This window comes from Pongo abelii, chromosome 8 (assembly GCF_028885655.2).
Source record: "Pongo abelii isolate AG06213 chromosome 8, NHGRI_mPonAbe1-v2.0_pri, whole genome shotgun sequence".
Lineage (NCBI taxonomy): Eukaryota > Metazoa > Chordata > Mammalia > Primates > Hominidae > Pongo > Pongo abelii.
In genome coordinates this window covers 25,099,100-25,118,113 of record NC_071993.2, presented here as the reverse complement: position 1 = coordinate 25,118,113, position 19,014 = coordinate 25,099,100, and the positions used below count along the sequence as shown (strand labels likewise).

At 44.2% G+C, this 19,014-nt stretch overlaps 1 protein-coding gene across 6 annotated transcripts in view; it reads left to right on the top strand.

Annotated features, from left to right (window-relative positions):
* Nucleotides 1-4,933: 4,933 nt before the first annotated feature.
* PRTFDC1 (phosphoribosyl transferase domain containing 1) overlaps nt 4,934-19,014 on the top strand; it is a 111,028-nt gene continuing 96,947 nt past the window's right edge. The window contains exons 1-3 of one of the 6 annotated variants that reach the window (XM_024253878.3): nt 5,582-5,727; nt 6,971-7,027; nt 16,159-16,265. In XM_024253878.3, the coding sequence (XP_024109646.1) occupies nt 16,162-16,265 (104 nt within the window). In that variant the 5' untranslated portion in view covers nt 5,582-5,727; nt 6,971-7,027; nt 16,159-16,161. Of the gene's footprint in view, nt 4,961-5,581; nt 5,728-5,835; nt 6,051-6,970; nt 7,028-11,805; nt 13,668-16,158; nt 16,266-19,014 lie in introns of those variants that run through there. The other 5 variants (XM_024253879.3, XM_054522096.2, XM_024253877.3 and 2 more) reach the window with 5 other exon arrangements.

Sequence of the window (19,014 nt, the reverse complement as noted above, 5' to 3'; positions counted from 1 at the left end):
GGGTTACTATGCTAATTGAATACTAATGAGGCCTTTGCTTAAGTTGGGTTTTGTTGCAATTATTTGCCACTACATTTCTTTTGTATTTATGTAGCGGGAAAAATAAAGTACTTCAAAGGTAGCAAGAGTCTTACTTAGCCTGAGCACTTGCAGAAAAAATGTCTTGCTACTCTTTCTTTTGTACTTGTAACATTTGTAAAGAGTTTTGTTCGGCACTATGGAAAAGCAAAATATCATCATCGTTATTACTGGCCTTTGTCCACAGTGGATTTCATCCAGATTCTAACCAGTGACTCTGTGACTAACAATCTGAGTCACTAAGTTTCAGATGTTTATGGATTTCAACACAATTCCCAGACTGAAAGTTTTTTTTTAAATTTATTTTCATGTTTCAAGACTCAGAAAGAATTAACTGCCTTTCTGTATTTCCAGTCTAGTGCAGAAAGAATTAAATGCCTTTCTGTATTTCCAATCTAGTGTCACTGAGTGATGGGCTAGGAGCAATTCAGTGGATAGATTGAACTGTTCCTTCAATTACAGATTTGTATTGACAAAAGTCAATTACCAAAATGTCAAAAAAAAAAAATTAGTATATACTTCCAGGACAAAAGTCTCCAGGCTGGCAGAGAATTCAGTGAATTATAAATATTTGTGTTTTCACCATGGTAGTGGCAAAGGATAATTACAGAATTTAAAATGCAGAGAATCACGGTGCTGGGAAAACTGAATATCCACACGTGGAAGAGTGAAACTAGACCCCTCTTTCTCACCATATACAAAAATCAACTCAAGGCCGGATGCAGTGGCTCATGCCTGTAATCCCAGAACTTTGGCAGGCCGAGGCAGGCAGATCACTTGAGGTCAGGAGTTTGAGACCAGCCTGGCCAATGTGGTGAAACCCCGTCTCTACTAAAAGCACAAAAATTAGTCAGGTGTGGTGGTGGGTGCCTGTAATCCCAGCTACTCAGGAGGCTGAGGCAGGAAAATCACCTGAATCTGAGATGCAGAGGTTGCAGTGAGCCGAGATAAAACCACTGCACTCCAGCCTGGGCAACAGAGCAAGACTCCACCTCAAAACAAACAAACAAAAAAAATCAACTCAAAATAAAGACTGACATGTAAAACCTGAGAGGATGAAACTACTAGAAAGAAAACATAGTGGAAACACTTCATGACATTGGTCGAGGCAAGGATTTTTTGGATAAGACCTCAACAAAAAGAATGAAATCCTGTCATTTGCAACAACATGGATGAACCTGGAGGACATTATGTTAAGCAAGAAAAGCCAGACACAAAAGGCAAATACTACATGATCTCACTTATATGCGGAATTTTAAAAAGTTGATCGCATAGAAGTAGAGAGTAGGATACTGGTTAGCAGAGTCAGGTGAAAGATGGGGAGGAGTGGCAGGAGTAGGAGAGGTTGGTTAGTAGGTACTAGGTTATAGTTAGATGAGAGGAATAAGTTCTGGTACACTAATGCAGTAGTCTCAACCTTTTTTGCACCAAGGACCTGTTTTGTGCAAGACAATTTTTCCACGGATTTTGAGGGGGGATGGTTTCGGGATGAAACTGTTCCATCTCAGATCATCCGGCATTAGTTAGGTTCACAGAAGGAGCATGCAACCTAGATCCCTCCCATGTGCGGTTCACCATAGGGTTTGTGCTCCTATGAGAATCTAATGCGGCTGCTGATCTGACAAGAGGCAGAGCTCAGGTGGGAATGCTCGCTGACACTCACCTCCTACTGTGCAGCTCTGTTCCTAACAGGCCACAGGCTGGTACCAGTTTGCAGCCCGGTAGTTGGGGACGCCTGCTCTATGGCACAGCAGAGTGATATATTTAACAATAATGTGTTGTATATTTCAAATCAGCTAGAAGAGACGATTTTGAATGTTCCACCACAAAGAAATGAAAAATGCTTGAGATGATGGGTATGCTAATTACCCTGAGTTGATCATTATGCAATGTATACATGCAGTGGAATATCACATTGTACCCCATAGATAATATGTACAACTATTATGTGTCAGTTAAAAATAAAACTAAAAAAAGAAATGTAAGTAAACACAATATAAACACTAAAAAAAAAAAATAAAATGCAGAGAAACTACTGCTAAAAGGTAATAAAGAGAATGATAGAAAAATGCAAGTATATTGACTGGTTATTAACTTTGCAAAGATGCACATCTTTATTCTTATAGCTCCTTCAGAGGTATATTAGAAAATGGACAGTCTGACCAGGGCCTACTTGAGGGTGGAGGGTGGGAGGAGGGTGAGGATCAAAAAACTATGTATCAGGTACTATGCTTATTACCTGGGTGACGAAATAATCTGTACACCTAACCCCTGCGACATGCAATTTTCCCAAACAAGCAAACCTGCATGTGTACCCCCGAACCTAAAATAAAAGTTGGAAAGGAAAAAAAAAGAAAAGGAAATGGACAGTCTGAGCTAAAATATCCCTTTTTATGAAAAATCTCATTATTTTAATAATTTTATCATTTTTCTGTATTCATTCTCATACCAGCTCTAGATTATCCCTAGACTATAACTATCCCTGATTGGTCTCCTTACATCAATCTTTTATTATTATTATTATTATTATTATTATTTATTTGTAGGGACAGGGTCTTGCTCTGTCACCCAGGCTGGAGTGCAGTGGTGCAACTATGACTCAATGCAGCCTCAAACTTCTGGCCTCAAGCAATCTTTCCAGCTCAGTCTCCCCAGTAGCTAGGTCTACAGGTGCCACACTACCACACCTGGCTAAGTTTTTAATTTTTTATAGTGATGTCGTCTTACTATGTTGCCCAGGTTTAGTCTTGAATTCCTGGCCTCAAGTGAGCCTCCTGCTTTGGCCTCCCAAAGTGCTGGTATTACAGGTGTGAGCCATGGTGCCTAGCCCCATCAACCTTAAAAGACAATTCCTTGTCATTTTCACATGGAATAATTTTACAAACATTTGGTCATACATTTTTACAGCATCTCAGGTTAATAATATCTTACAGTTTTATAGCATTTTGCAAAGAATTCTCTTGCATGTTATCTCACATTCATCTCATCATCATATGCAATAGAGAATAAATGTGTTGCTCCATTCTACAGATGAGAAAATTGATGTATATTACACTGATATAATTGGCTTAGACTCATTGGCTAAAGTAACATGGATTGTTACAGAAAAACAGAGGTCCTAGTCCAAAGCTATTCCACTAGACATGTGATATGGTTTGGCTCTGTGTCCCCACCCAAATCTCATGTTGAATTGTAATTCCCAGTGTTGGGGGAGGGATCTGGTGGGAGGCGATTGGCTCATGGGGGTGGATTTCTCCCATATTGTTCTCGTTATAGTGAGTGAACTCTCATGAGGTCTGATGGTTTAAAAGTATGTGGCACTACACCCTTCCTCTCTCTCTCTCTCCTGCTCTGCCATGGTGAGACGTGCTTGCTTCCCCTTTGCTTCTGCCATGATTGTAAATTTCCTGAGGCCTCCCAGCCTTGCTTTCTGTACAGCCTGCAGAACTGTGAGTCAATTAAACCACTTTTCTTTACAAATTATCCAGATCTCAGGTAGTTCTTTATAGCAATGTGAGAACAGACTAATACAACATGTAACAGAAATTTGAGGTTTAAAAAGAATTTTTGCCTCTAAATCCTCATAAAGCAAGATTAAGACTAAAGCCTGGACAGATGATCTGTTATTTCTGGATACCAGTCTTTGCAAATACTATTTGGGTTATCAAGTATTATTTTGTATTATGTTAATGCTCTCCAAAGTATCAAAGTGTAATCAGACCGCACAAAATATTATCAAAATATACAAATAAAGAAAATGAATTAGATTTTTAAAAACTATTTACTCATCATTCTGTGCCCTTTATAGGATGACCTATATAAGTCTATGTAGGATGTTCTTGAGCACACATTCATAAGATTCCTGTTGTCTTTCAAGCAAGTTACATTTTTCACTGTGAACTTGTTGGATTTTATGTTTAAACTAATAGCTTTTCTAAGGGAAGAAGATTTATCTACCATTTCCCTTACATCTTCCACAGTATCTAGGCTGGAACCAAAATTGATGCTTTTTGACTTCTGTACGGCAACTACTCCTGTGACATATTTTGAAGTTCCTTGTACCCCCCAATCTGGCCCTGCATCCACACTGAGCCTCATGGCTAAGTTTTGATATCCAAGCAGTAAGATGGTCTAGTGGAATCTCCTAAAGCGTGGGTCATGAGCCACCCACATCACACCCATCTGGTGTCTGTCAGCAGGTGCAGGATTCTAGGTGCTTCCACAGATCTTCCCCCACCCAGTGAAGCTGCATTAACCAGCTCCCCAGGAGAGTCTTGTGAACTCTAAAGTTTGATCATCATCCTAATGATAGCACTTTTCTGTTCCTGGAAATTTTAATGATGTTGCTTGTGAATATGGTTCCTGGGCCTGTTCTTTGAAAATGAAAATGGAAGATGGTGCTTGACTTTGGGGAAAAGAAGTGAGACGCAGACTGCAAAAATGGCTCAAAACAACGCCCTCTGACAATTACTAAGAGAAAATGTTTACCTGTGCGCTGGGAAACAACACCCCCCATTTCTGTGAGGCAGTTGCCAAGCAGATGCCTGATTTCAGGGATCTCTGGAGCTGCACCCTCCAAGGCGCTGGCACTTAGAAACGACATGAAGAGCCAGCCCTGCTGAGCAGGACCAGGGCGCCAAGTCCTGCTCAGCAGGACAAATATTTTTCCAACCTAGACTATGACTAATATTTTTCCAACCTAGAACGTCATTAACCGATTGATAACTACCTCCCCTTTAAAATAGGCAAAATCAGCATTCCTCTCCCCTCTGTGTGCCAGAATTCGAAGACGAACAAAAGAGGCCTGCATCAGGAAAACTGTGTTCAGTTCTCATGGATTCAGGGCTTCGATCCGAATTGGGCTGAGTGAATGAAGACGCTGGTGAGATGTCAGGGACCTGGGGAATGAAGCCATACCCAGAAAAAGCAGGAACCTGCAGGAGTGGACAAAGAACCGGAGCATAGGGATGTGAGAGGGGTTGAAATGAACAACAGACTCATACAAGAAGGATTTCTAATCAGAAAAGAGCGATTGCTTTAATAAAGCTGCAACCTGGAACAATTACAATCTGACCAGATGTTCTTGCAAAACTGGTAAAGCAGAGAATGTGTAAAAATCTCTGCTCCCCCCTTCCCCTGAATGCAGTTGACGAAAGGCCGAAAGGCTGGATCCTCAAAGCCCAGATCTGATCACTGCAGATCCGGGCCACCCTAAAGGCAATCGGGTGTAATCTTTCCAGCTCCAGGCCCTGGGATGAGGGAGGTGGGGGAAGGTGGAGAAAGGTGGAGGAAGATGGAGGGAGGTGAGGGGAGGTGGAGGGAGGTGGGTGGCGGCTCCAAGGTTTGAAAACACATCCAGGACACTTCCCATCCTCCAAGAGCACGCTGGCTCACAAGCACATTCACGCTTCTGCTTGGGACAATCGCGTGCATGAAATCTGGCAGGGAGGAGTCAAGGAGATTGTTAGCCCGAGGGCTGGGACGGTGGATCTGGGAATCAGGGGCCTGGGGGACACGTTCTCTTCCTGCCGCGGGCTTCCTGCTCCGGAGTCCCCGCGGGGCCTGGCGGCGGGGCCGGGGGCTGCAGGCGACCATCAGGCAGGCGGCAGGCGGCGGCGGCGACAGCGGCGGCCGCAAGGGACGCGCCAGGTGCCCGAGCTCAGGGGGAGCGGTAGCGGCTTGGCAGCTGCTCCCCGCGCCCCCGTGGCCTAGCCAGGGGAGGGGGCGCAGCGCCGGGGCCGTGGATCCGCGCCAGGCCGCTGCTTCCCGCCGGCGGGCCCGGGGCGGGGCGGCCCCGTCCCCGTCCCCGTCCCCGTCCCCGTCCCCGTCCCCATCCCCATCCCCACGTCCCATCCCCCACGCAGCCTTCGCCCTCCCTGCTCCTTCCCGCGCCGTCTTCCCTTCCCGCGTTCCCCGGGAGAAACATGGCCGGGAGCAGCGAGGAGGCGCCAGACTACGGGCGAGGCGTCGTGGTAAATGCAAACTCCCGATTTTGGGGCTCTGCCCGCTCCCCTCCCTCCCTGGAACCCTGCTTGTAGATTAAATGCTTGCCGTGCGTCGGGGGAGAGAGAGGGCCACCGCTTTGTTCTCCCTCCCGGCGGGGATCGCTTCCATCCTCAGACCCGGGCCTCCTCTCCCCGCCCCCAATCTGACGAAACGCTGAGTCCCGTCCCTTCACCCCGAGTTCCCAGCGTCCCCCCGCGTCCTCCGGCCGGTAGCTCGCTCCTGCAGCGTCCCGCCGGCGCCCAGCCGTCCCCATCCCCGTGAGCCACCGGGAGCCGCTTCTGCGAGCCGGGCAGGGCCCCAGAGACCCCCGCGTGCTGCTCTGGAGGCCTCCTTCTTCCTGGGCCTCCTCTTGACTCCTCCAGGGCGGGCTTCAAGTTTTGTTTTTAAAAAGGACACTGAGGGGTTTTGAAGGCAGCTAGGAAATAAAGCAGCTCAAGTGGACAGAGCTTGAGCTTTGAAGCCTTTGGTACCCAGGTTGGGGGCTCTCTGGCAATGGAGGCCTCTGCAGGAGCTCTAGGACACGCTGGCGGCTCCTGAGTGACCTATGGCTTGTCTGTAAAAGGGAGCAACAGCAAGCTGGGCTCTGGAGCCAATTGGGAGGATGCATGTAAAATATCTAGCAGTGTGTCCGGATGGGAGGGTGTGGGGTGCTGGTTTCCCAGAACTAGGCGTCATTAACCCTGAGAATCCTGACGGTGTCAGCCAGAGGGTACCCATCTCTCAGTGTGCTAGGATCCAACCCGTTCTTGACCTGGTGGCCACGTCCTCCCTGCTCCCTGAGAAGTGGTTTTCCTAGAAGGTGGTGGTTATAACTTGTGTCAGGTTCAATGTGAAACTCAATGGTGGTGAGGATGGTGGGTGGGGCTAACTTGCCATCTTTTTCCAGGGATCAGCTTGTCATTCACAGATAATCTGTTTATGAATATGAATGGCCTGAACTAAAGTAAGTGGGCTGGGGAGGGAAACGTGTCACATTCAGACAGAACGGGTCAGGTTGAAATGTGGGGCTCAGTGCTTAATTTAACAGCAGAACCTTTCCTTCTTAAAGGATGAGTTGATTTATTCATTCCACACGTTTGTTGTCCTGCTGGGTTGTAGGAGGTGTTGTAGGCTTTGGGGTGCAAAAGACAAAGGCCTTGTCTTCATGAGCTTGCATTCTAGAGAAGACACAGGCAACCAGTGTGTAAACAAATAGAGAAAATTTCAAATAGAGATATGTGCAATAGGAGGAGGGTAACAGGATAGAGGGTAATTGGAGGAGAAGCGGGGAGTGATGCTTTTGCTCGGGTGGTCATGGCAGCCTCTCTGCGGTGACCTTTGAGCCAAGATCTGAAGGGTACACAGGAGTAGCCATGTGGACTGCAGGCAGAGACCCGCATACCAAATGCAAAAGAATCATTGTATCCGATTTATGCTTTTACAAAAACCATTCCAGTTGCCCCAGGAGGAGGGGCAAGCCTAGTGGTGTGATGGATGGGAGGGGGACTAAAACGCAAAAAGGGCAATCTTTAAGTTCATTCCGGACAAATTGAGTCTACAGTGCCTGTAAGGCCCACAGGTTGGCCTGCACTGTAGGCAATTTGAAATTCACATTTGGAATTCAGGCGAGTGATTGGAGAGATTTGGAAATCATCAGCAAAAAGAATAATATTTAATGTTCGGGAGTGCTCAGTGAATATGGAAAAAACAATTAAAGCAACTGTTAAGGATGGAAGCCTGGAAAGTCCCAAACCTAAGATGCTGCCTGTGGGGGAGAAGCCGGTTGAAGGAACCCAGAAAGAACGTTGAAGGGTGGGAGGGCAGGCAGCGTGGTGGGTGCCTTGGGAAAAGAGCATTGTTGAGCAGGAGGGGCAGGGTCAAGAGGTCATCAGAAGTGTCAGATGCTACAGGGACAGCAAGTTGGATACCAAGATGGAAAACAGCCACTGTATTTAACAATTACAAAGCCATTAGCAGGGAGAATCTTTTAAACAACCACTGCATTTGTAGAGTGTTTAAAATATAGTACAAGTTGAGCATCCCTAATCCAAAAATCCAAAATCCGAAATGCTCCCAAATCTGAAACTTTCTGAGCACCAACATGATGCTGAAAGGAGATGCTCACACTGGAGCATTTTGGATTTTGGATTTTTAGATTAGGGATGCTCAGCCAGGAAGTATAATGCAAATATTCCAAAATCCAAAGGAAAAAAAATCAGAAATTGGAAACACATCTGATCCCAAGCATTTTGGATAAGGGGTACTCAACTTGTACTACCGTAACATACTATATCCTTTTAGAAAAGAATAAGGTGAATCTAGATGCACTGATAGAGTAGGTAAATTGTTGAAGTCTAAAAAACAAGTGAGAGAACACTGTAAATAGCCCAGTCTATTGGTGTCAACAGAGGTCCTCTTGGAAGCAAGGTAATTTTTTGAAAGATGCAAAGAGGTAGTGAGAGGGGTATAAAGAGAGTAGAGGGCCAGGTGAGGTGGCTCTTACCTGTAATCCCACCACTTTGGGTGGCCGAGGTGGGTGGATCACCTGAGGTCAGGAGTTCAGTACAATCCTGGCCAACATCATAAAACCTTGTTGCTACTAAAAATACAAAATTAGCTGGGCATGGTAGTGCATGCCTGTAATCACAGCTACTTGGGAGGCAGAAGCAGGAGAATTGCTTGAATCTGGAAGATGGAGGTTGCAGCAAGCCAAGATTGCACCATTGCACTCCAATCTGGGCAACAAGAGTGAAACTCCTTCTCAAAAAAAATAAATAAAAACATAAATAAATAAAAAAACAAAAAAAAAATGAGTATAAACTGGACCAGCTGCCAAGGGGCTTGGTGCTTGCATGACAGCCCACAAAGGTGGGAAGTAATCCATGTATAATGGAGATAGTCCCTACATTTACATCCTTTTCTCCTGTAGAACTTGGAATAATTAGATTAACCTCAAGTTGGATATAAGCAGGCAATTTCAGAGCGAATTGAAGCTGCTGGTAGAAGGCAGCTCATGGCATGTAAGGCAGGAGGGAAGGGAGAGCTGGAGAGGGTGAGTTTACTGGGAGAATAGAAAGCTCTCAAGGATGGGATACAAAAAATCAAATTAGTACCAGTTTTAAAAAGGGGCAGGTGGCTGGGAGTGGTGCCTCACACCTGTAATCCCAGCACTGGGAGGCCGAGAGGGCGAATCACTTGAGCCCAGGAGTTCGAGACCAGCCTGGGCAGCCAACCCTCTCTCTACAAAAAATACAAATTAGCCAGGCATGGTGGTGCATGCCTGTAGTCCTAGCTACCAGGGAGGCTGAGGTGGGAGAAGCACCTGAGCCCAGGAAGTCAAGGCTGCAGTGAGCCATGATCGTGTCACTGCATTCCAGCCTGGGTGTCAGAGTGAGACCCTATCTCAAAAAAGGGGCAGAGGGCAGGTAATAATAGCAAGCATTTCTTGAGCACAAATCTGTAAGGGAGGTCTAGTGTACTCCCCATTTTACAGAAGAGGAAACTGAGGCACTGAGAGATTAAGTAAATCACCCAGGTCACATAAGTAGCAAATGGCAGAAGCGGGATTTGAACCAGCTTTCAATCACTATACTACATAGGAAGCTGTGATTCCAGGACGGAATTTCAGGGTTGGGGCCGTCTGTAGGACTGGTCTGGCTATGTGAATGTATTGCTAAATGGGGAATAAAGATGTGGTTTGAGCTAAGGATGTAGTTTGAGCTAAGGCTGGTGAAGGAGCTACAAGATGAAGTCGTTGGAAGGATCGCCAAGGTAGGCATTGGAGTAAATCACCCAAGGAATTGTCCAGGAATGAGGTAGAGAAGAAAATTCCGAGTTGGTAGAAATTTGTTGATAAAGATGGCAAGGGATGTAGAGTCAGATGATATAAGCATAAAATGAGAAGTAAAGCTTGTGCAAGAGAAGGGAATATGAAGAGATTTAAGATGGCTCTTGCCTATAAATTGACTTTCGGTTGAACTGGGGAGGTAGGACATTTATATCATTAACAATAAATGGTAGCAAATGCTAATTGCCACATAAGAGAGGTAGATACTAAGGTCAGAAATTTTGCTCGGAGTTGGCTTGTCACTTGATCTGGAGCTAATAAAGTCACCAGATCCCTGGTTGATACCTCTTTGTTACTTCTCAGGGAGAGATAAAGATCTTCTCTATCCACCTGGCTTTTGGGGATCAGGTTATTAGACATGTTTTTGTTTGTTTGTTTTTGTCTGGTTTGGTTTTGCCAAAGGATTATCAACTGAGCCATCGTTAGTACTTACCTAAGTGAGTTTGGTAGGAATCAGGAGAAGAGAGAAATCTGAAATGATTGTTGTGTTTCTGTTATGGCTGGCTTCCCGTCACCCCCCATGAAAATACGGCAGTATCAGAGATAAGTAATCAGGTAATATCAGAGATAAGTAATCCATCGAAAGCACAGCTCTGCTAGGTGGTAATGAGTTTTCCTTCTGAGGGGCAAACCCACCACAGAAGAGGAAGGCACGTGGATAGGAGGTGGTTGGCCTGTCGAGCTTCCTTCGTTCCTCTGTGAGCAGAACCTGGGAATCTTTTAGCAAACCACTTGTCTCCACTTTTCAAGATGTGTGGCTGTGAGGTGGGGCCCTTCCCAGGGTACCTCCGTCCCTGGCTATAGGGCTAGGACAGGAATCCCAGAATTCCTGTCTGGGATTCTTTGAATTAGAGTGAAGGGATGAGACCCCCTTTCTCTTGCTGGTGGAGGACAGATGAGCGCTATGGCCTGACGGAGACGATGGGGCCAATCTGTGGAGCTCATCAGGGGAGAGGAGCAGTGATTAGCTTCTTATATGTGTTTTCTCACTCAGGGAGAAAAATAATGCAAAAAATAGTCCAAGCACAAAAAAATTATTTTTAATGACTTACAAAGTTTTCAGTGCATCTTCAGTGCAAAAAAGAGAATCAGAATTAGTTCTGGGATTTGGATGTTGCATAAAATGACTCAGTTAATGGGTTTGTCACTTCCCCCAGCTTGGCTATGTTTTGCTGTTTTGAACAGAGAAAGCATTGTACTGAATACACTTAGAGCATATTATCTGTGATACTGAAACTATCTATAGACTCTGGTTTTGATTTTTTAAAAAGCAAGTGAATAACAATTATCTACAGTTCATAGCAACCTCCATTCCTGCAGGTTTTGATTTATTTACAACACGATTTGCATGCACCATTGAAGTTAATAAAGCATAAACCAGTATTTCCATCATCTTGAATTGACTTTCATCTCAACAATGAAAACTCACTATTTCAGATTAATTGAAAATAATGGCCAATTTGGATTACAGAACAGTTTTAGAGAAATATATTTCTTCTACTTTTATACTTTTGTTTTGTTTTCTTAAGACAGTCTCACTTTGCTGCCCAGGCTGGAGGGCAGTGACGCGATCATGGCTCACTACAGCCTTGACCTCCTAGGCTCAAGCAATCCTCCCTCCTCAGCTTCCCAGGTAGCTGAAACTACAGGCACACGCCATCACACCAGAACAATTTTTTTTTTATTTTTTGTAGAGATGGGTTCTCATTATATTACCCAGGCTGGTCTCACACTCCTGGGCTCAAGTGATCCTCCCACTTCAGCCTCCCAAAGTGTTGGGATTACAGGCATGAGCCAATGCGCCAGGCCTCAAATGTATAGTTTTAACTGAGATAATAACACTGGCATATAGGTTTGAGGCACTTCTTTAGATGAATTAAAACATATAACTTGTTGTTAAATGATTGATGTTTCAGTTCATCTAAATGATTAGCATTTATTGCATAAGTACTGTAGACCAGAAACTGATATGAATCTTACATTCATTATCTTATTTAATGCTCACCATAGCCATATGAGGCAGGCACTAACTCCATTTCATAGATGAATACACTTAGACTTAGAGAATTTAGTATGCCCAAGGTCTCATGGCTGGCAGGCTTGTCCCAGGTGTGTGAGGCTTCCACGTCCATGCTCTTAACACATTACTCTATGCAGCCTCTGGGCTATGGATCCATGTTACAGTTTTAATCTATAGGTTTGTTTCATTTGTGATTTTCTTATCATTTTTTTTCCTATTTTTGGCATTCATTTTTGGCACTTTTAGTCTCGTTCCTTTCTTTGGCATTATGCGTCAAACATCGTGTATTATACACCATGCAGTGTTCCAGGTATTCTAAGTACATTATCCTTACAATAACCTTATCCATAGGTTTTATTGTGTCTTATTTAAAAACAAGGGGAAACTGGATCTCAGAGATGGTAAGTCATCTCCCTAACATCACAGTAGTAAATGTCAGAGCCAGACTCTTGAACACGGAGTGGAGAGTATGCTCCGAGATTCAATGGGAATGGGGGCAGTAAAGGATTGATGTGGTTGGAGGACTGGATTCAGAAGACCACTAGTTAATGGTGCCACTGGTGGAGGAGTTCCAGAAAGTGGGGTAGATAGTACATGTGGTCTGGAAGGTGATCCAGAAAGTGCTGTACACCTGGATGATCCCCCTGGGGCCTGGAGCCAGTCAGGGTTCTCCTGGTCTGGTCTTTACTGTGGCCTGCCAGAGGCTCTCCTAGAGTCTCCTCATGTACAGCTGGTAGTCTAGATTCTGGCCAGCTGCTGTAGTGTTAGAGGTTATAGGTACAAGGAGTTCTCAGGGTGGCAGCCAGAGGAGCTTGGTGGAAATCCAGCAGTCCCACCAGCCAGTTTGATGGTAGAGGGAGAGCAAACGAGACACTTTGCAAATATGCAGATGGACTGGGCATGGTGGCTCACACTTATAATCCCAGTGTTTTGGGAGGCCAAGGTGGGAGGATCCCTTCAGGCCAGGAGTTTGAGACCAGCCTGGGCAACATAGCCAGACCTCATCTCTACAGAAAAATTTAAGAAAATAAGCTGAGCATGGTAGCTGAGCTCCTTATCTCCAGCTACTTGGGAGGCTGAGGTGGGAGGATTGCTTGAGCCTAAAAGTTTGAGGCTGCAGTGAGCTATGATTGTGGTACTCCACTCCAGCCTAGGCAACAGAGGGAGATTCTGTCGCTTACAAAATAACATAGATGATATACACCATGTGGCCATCAGTCAGCCAGTGGATATGACACATTGGAATCTCCAGAACCTTGAACAGTGGTGCTGTTTATCACAAGGAGACAAACTGAAAGTTCAGGTTGGAGTTCAGGTTTTTAGGTAGCCAGAGGATAGAAACTGTGTCATCTATTCATTCATTTAACATTTTTGAGCACTTACCATATTCCAGATCAGCATTCTGGGCACTGAGGGATTCAACAACGAATCAGAAAAAGTCTCCGCCAGAAGGAGCTCATGTTCCGACAGAACACACCCACCCACACACACGTCATCCAGTGGTAAAACAGGCTATGAAGGTCAGAGAAGGCCTCTTTGCAGAGGTGACATTGAATGGAGACTTGAAAGAAGTAGAGGACAGCCATGTGGAAATCTGGAGGAAGAGTGTCGCAGGCAAGAGGAGGCGCCAGTGCAAAGCTCAGGAGGCAGGGATGTGATTGGCAGATCAGAGGACTTGAAAGAGAACAGCTGCTGAAGCAGAGGGAAGAGGAAGAGTGCCAGGAATGAGTCAGACAGGTAATCCCTGGTGAGCCACAGTGAGGACTCTGGTCTTTACTTGGAGTAAAGTGATAAGCCCTTGAAAAAAATCTAAGCAGAAGGCTGCCATGATAGGATGTCCTTTGTTTTTTATTTTTATTTTTTGAGAGACAAGGTCTTGCTCTGTCACCCAGGCTGGAGTGCAGTGGCACAGTCATAGCTCACTGCAGCCTTGAACTCCTGGGCTCAAGTGATGCTTCTACCTTGGCGTCCTGAGTAGCTTGGACTACAAGCAGGCAACACCTTGCCTGGCTCATTTTTTAATTTTTTGCAGAGACAGGATCTTGCTGTGTTGCCCAGGCTGATCTCTAACTCCTGGCCTCAAGGGGTCTTCCTGCCTCGGCCTCTCAAGTGCTGGGATTACAGGCATGAGCCACTGTACCTGGCTATGATGTGCATTTTTAAAGGAGCATGCCCGCTTCCATGTGGAGGGACTGCAAAGTGGAAGCAGGGAGGCAAGTGTAGTGGCTCCTGGGACAGTCCTGGGAGAAATCATGGTGGCAATGGACTGGCCTGGGGGTGGGGGAACAGCAGTGGAGGTGCCGAGAGGTGGTCCTGGATAAATTTCGAGGGAATTGAAGATAGTTTTCTGCTGTGTTGCCTGAGGGGGATGAAAGAAAGGAGTCAGTGACAATTCCAAGGGACAGGAGCCTTCTCAAGGATCCTGCATGGGAGCCTTGGGTAAGACAGAGAGCTACAAGGGGCACCAGGAATTTGGGAAAGAAGATCAGAGGCTGGGGGCAGTCAGCAAGACCTCCAGGAAGAAGTGGGGTGTGACCTGGGCTTCTGAGTTCAGAATACAGAGGTAGAGGAGGAAAGGGGGAGAGAGAATGAAGGGGTGCACGGCAAATGAATGAATGAAACCCAGAGCTGGGAAGGATCCTGACTTGACAGCAAACCATTCTGAAGGCAGGAAGCAAAGGTGTAGGGAGTTGAGCTGGAAAATTAGGGTGGGTCTGCATTGTGAAAGGCCTCAGAAGCTCAAAGGTGGACAGAGGAGTCAAAGTGTGCAAGAGTGAGTAAAGAATGGGAAACTGAGGCCAGTTGTGCTGGCTAACACCTGTAATCCCAGCACTTTGGGAGGCTAAGGCAGGTGGATGGCTTGAGTCCAGGAGCTCAAGACCAGGCTGGGCAACCTGGCAAAACCCCATCTCTACAAAACACACATAAAAATTAGCTGGGCATGGTGACACACACCTGTGGTCCCAGCTACTCAGGGGACTGAGGCTGGAGGATCAGTTGAACCTGGGAGGCAGGGTTGCAGTGAGCAGAGATCGCACCACTGCACTCCAGCCTGGGTGACAGTGCAGGACCCTGTCTCAGAGAGAGAGAAAAAAAAAAAAAAAAGAATGGGAAACTGGAATACAGCTAGAGTATGATCTGAGTGTGTAACACTTCATTGTTACATCTTTTCTTGATGTTCCGAAAGTAAAAGTAACTCCATCTTCACCTTCCATTCCTCCCCCACCTCTTTACTATTCTAACTGTAAAACTAGTACATCAAGTCCTAAGAGAGAAGGAGACTTACTATCAGTCCATCCACTATGTGAATAGGTCAATTTTCTGGACCATCAGTTTCTAATAGGACGGTTTAAGTGTCCAACATAGTACATCCTTTTAAAGTCTTTACTATAGTGACTAGACACTCAAAAGTTTGGGTCTACTCTGATCCCAGGAGATACATACTTTTAATAAGAAATCTTTTCCAGGCAGATGAGGCACTTACAATGAATAGAAATGTAATAGTATGTATAATATAATAATGATACTGCATGTATTTTAGAATTACAAATATGTTGTTTATTATGATATATTTACATTTAAATATATTATATATTAGAAATATAATATATAAATACATAATTTGGAGACAAATTATATATTACACATATGCCCTCATAAATAATACTATCGGGTTAGCTATAAAACACTGACTTTATATTTGTATTGTATGATAGGCCAGGCATGGTGGCTCATGCCTGTAAACCTAGCACTTTAGGAAGGTGAGGCAGGTGGATCACTTGAGGTCAGGTGTTCAAGACCAGCCTGGCCAACATGGCAAAACCTCGTCTCCACTGCAAATACAAAAATTAGCTTGGCGTAGTGGCACATGCCTGTAGTCCCAGCTCCTCGGGAGGCTGAGGCAGAAGAATTGATTGAACCTGGGAAGCAGAGGTTGCAGTGAGCTAAGATCACCCCACTGCACTCCAGCCTGGGTGACAGAGAAAGACTCTGTCTCAAAGTCTCAAACAAAACAAAACAAATATTTTATGATGCCAATAGTTGGGAATGGAGTGCTCTGTTCACTTTAGTACTGCGCCTTGTATCAGGTTGTGGAAACAAATAACCTTGTTCCACTAAACTTTTCATAGGTTGAGGGAATTCTGCTTTCAAATGATACTCTTTTATTATGTTTTAAACAGAAATTTCTGATGAAAAAATACCATAACCAAAATAATTTGATTTGCAGATTATGGACGATTGGCCAGGGTATGACTTGAATTTATTCACGTACCCACAGCACTATTACGGAGACTTGGAATATGTCCTCATCCCTCATGGCATCATTGTGGACAGGTGAGTGTGATTACCTGTGTCAATCTTGGTCCTGCAATGGGCTGGCCCACACTTGGGTGAATCCCACAATATACTTTAGGACCCTATTCCTGAGCTGCTTTTTATAGTGGTAGAGAGAACTTTTATATAGGGCAGTGAATTTGAAATAAAATGAATGTATGCTTAAACTGAATGGTTTACCTGGACATTTGTTCAGGCGGTATGGTAATATGGTAAGAAGGATATACATACATAAGCTATTATAAGTAACAGCCTCAAAATAACAATGTCCTAAGATGGCTTTTCCGTGGCATAGAAGTCCCACTCTCGCAGAGGGGGGACAGTTCCGTGATCAAATAAACGTTGGAAATTTTGTATCTCCCATATTTTTGTCTCTCAGTTGACAAATCAAAACAAACATTAGCATATTGAAAATATGGAAATTCCAGCCAAAAGAAAAGAAGGACACAGAAAAGAAACCTGCTTGACTTTGACAATTAAACCAACCATTTTTTGTGCAAAGGGAGACTTTGTACTCAGTTTACCTATTTATAACTCTCAGAAGAGATTTCCCTTAACACCAGTTTGGGAAGCTCCTAATTTAAACAAATTCTTGCATTTCTTACCTGAATTTTCTGATTTAAAATTAATTTAAAATCAGTCAGAACATGATTGACTCCTGGGTAGGTGGTAGGGTTACCCTAAGCCTTTTCTTCGTACAAGAGAATCATCCAGTGAACTTGTTAAAACCCATATTCTTAAGCTTTATGTCTAGAAATTTCAAATCGATATTCTAGGGTGGGGCCCAAGAATGTCCGTCTTCACCATTAAAATAAATTTATAAGCCAGGGGCTATGGCATGCACCTGTAATCCAGGCTACTCCAGAGGCTGAAGTGGGGGGATCACTTGAACCCCAAAATTTGAGACTAACCTGGGCTAGTTTCAAATAGTGAGATCTTGTCTCAAAAAACAAACAAAAAAAATTAAGATGTAATTTACAGGGCTGGGTGCAGTGGCTCGTTCTGTAATCCCAGCACTTTGGGAGGCTGAGGCAAGAGGACTGTTTGAGCCAGGAGTTTGAGACCAGCCTGGGCAATGTAGTGAGAACCCGTCTCTACAAAAAAATAAAAAACATTAGTCAGGCATAGTAGCACGGGCCTGTAGTCCCAGCTACTAGGGAGGCTAAGGCGAGAGGATCACTTGAGTCTGGGAGGTCAAGGCTGCAGTGAGCCATGATCACACCACTGCACTCTAGCCTGGGGAACAGGGCGAGACCTTGTCTCAAACACACACACACACACACACAAGATTAATTTATATACTACTGTACAAAATTCACCCATTGCAGGTGAACGACTAAATGATTTTTAGTAAATTTTTATGGTCAGGCAACATCAGCACCATCCAGTTTTACATTTCCATCGTCCCCAAAAGTTTGTTTGCAACCCATCCCTGCTCCTACTTCCAGCATCCTTCTCTGTAAATTTGTCTTTTCTGGCCATTTTGTGTAAGGAAATTGTACAATAGCTAATTATTGATTGACTAGTTGATATACATTTGGATGTCCCATTTTTGGCTATTGTGGAAATGCTTCTATAAACATTCACATATAAGTTTTGTGTGGACATATCTTTTCATTTCTCTTGGATGGATTTCTCAATGTGGAATTCTGGGTTTTCTGGTAAGTGTAAGAAACTGCCAATTATTTTCCAAAGTGGCTGCACCTTGTTACATTGCCACCAGCAGCATATGAAGGTTTCAGTTTTTCCACATACTTGCCAACATTGAATATTGTCTGTCCTTTTGATTATAGCCATTCTTGTGGCTGTCTAGTGGTATCTCACTGTGGTTTTAATTTGTATTTTCCTAATCATTAGTATACTTGTTAGCTATTCATATGTCTTCTTTGGAGAGAGGTCTTTTCAAGTCTTTTGCCAATTTTTAAATTCAATTGTTTGTCTTCTTATTGAATTGTAAGAGTTCTTTATATATTTTGGATAATAGTCCTTTATCAGATATATGATTTGCAAATATTTACTCCCAGCCTATGGCTTGTCTTATTATTTTCTTACTGGTATCTTTTAAGAAGAATGTGTATCCTGCTATTGTGGGGTAAAGTATTGTATATGTGTTAATTAGATCCAGTCAGTTGATGGTGCTTCTCAGTTCAACTATATGCTTACTGATTCTCTGACTGTTGGATCTGTCAATTACTGATAGAGGGGATGTTAAAGTCTCCAAATAGTGCATTTGCCTGTTTCTCCTTGCAGTTCTATTAGGTTTTTGACACTTTGTTGTTAGGAGCATATATATTAGGAATTGTTATGTCTCTTTGGATAATTGACCTCCTTATTATTGTGTAATGATGCTCTTTATCCCTGCATATTCTTTACTCAGAAGTCTGCTCTGTCTGAAATTAAAATAGCTACTCCAACTTTCTTTTGATTAATGTTAGCATGGCATGTCTTACTCCATCCCTTTAATCTATCTGTGTTTTTATATTTATTTTTAAAGTGAGTTTCTTTTTCTTTTTGAGATAGAGTCTCACTCTGTCACCTAGGCTGGAGTGCAGTGGCGCAATCTCGGCTCACTGCAACCTCCAACTCCTGGGTTCAAGTGATCCTCCTGCCTCAGCCTCCCAAGCAGCTGGGATTACAAGCATGCACCACCACACCTGGCTAATTTTTTGTATTTTTAGTAGAGATGGGGTTTCACCATGTTGGCCAGGATGGTCTCGATCTCCTGACCTGAAGGGATCTGCCTGCCTTG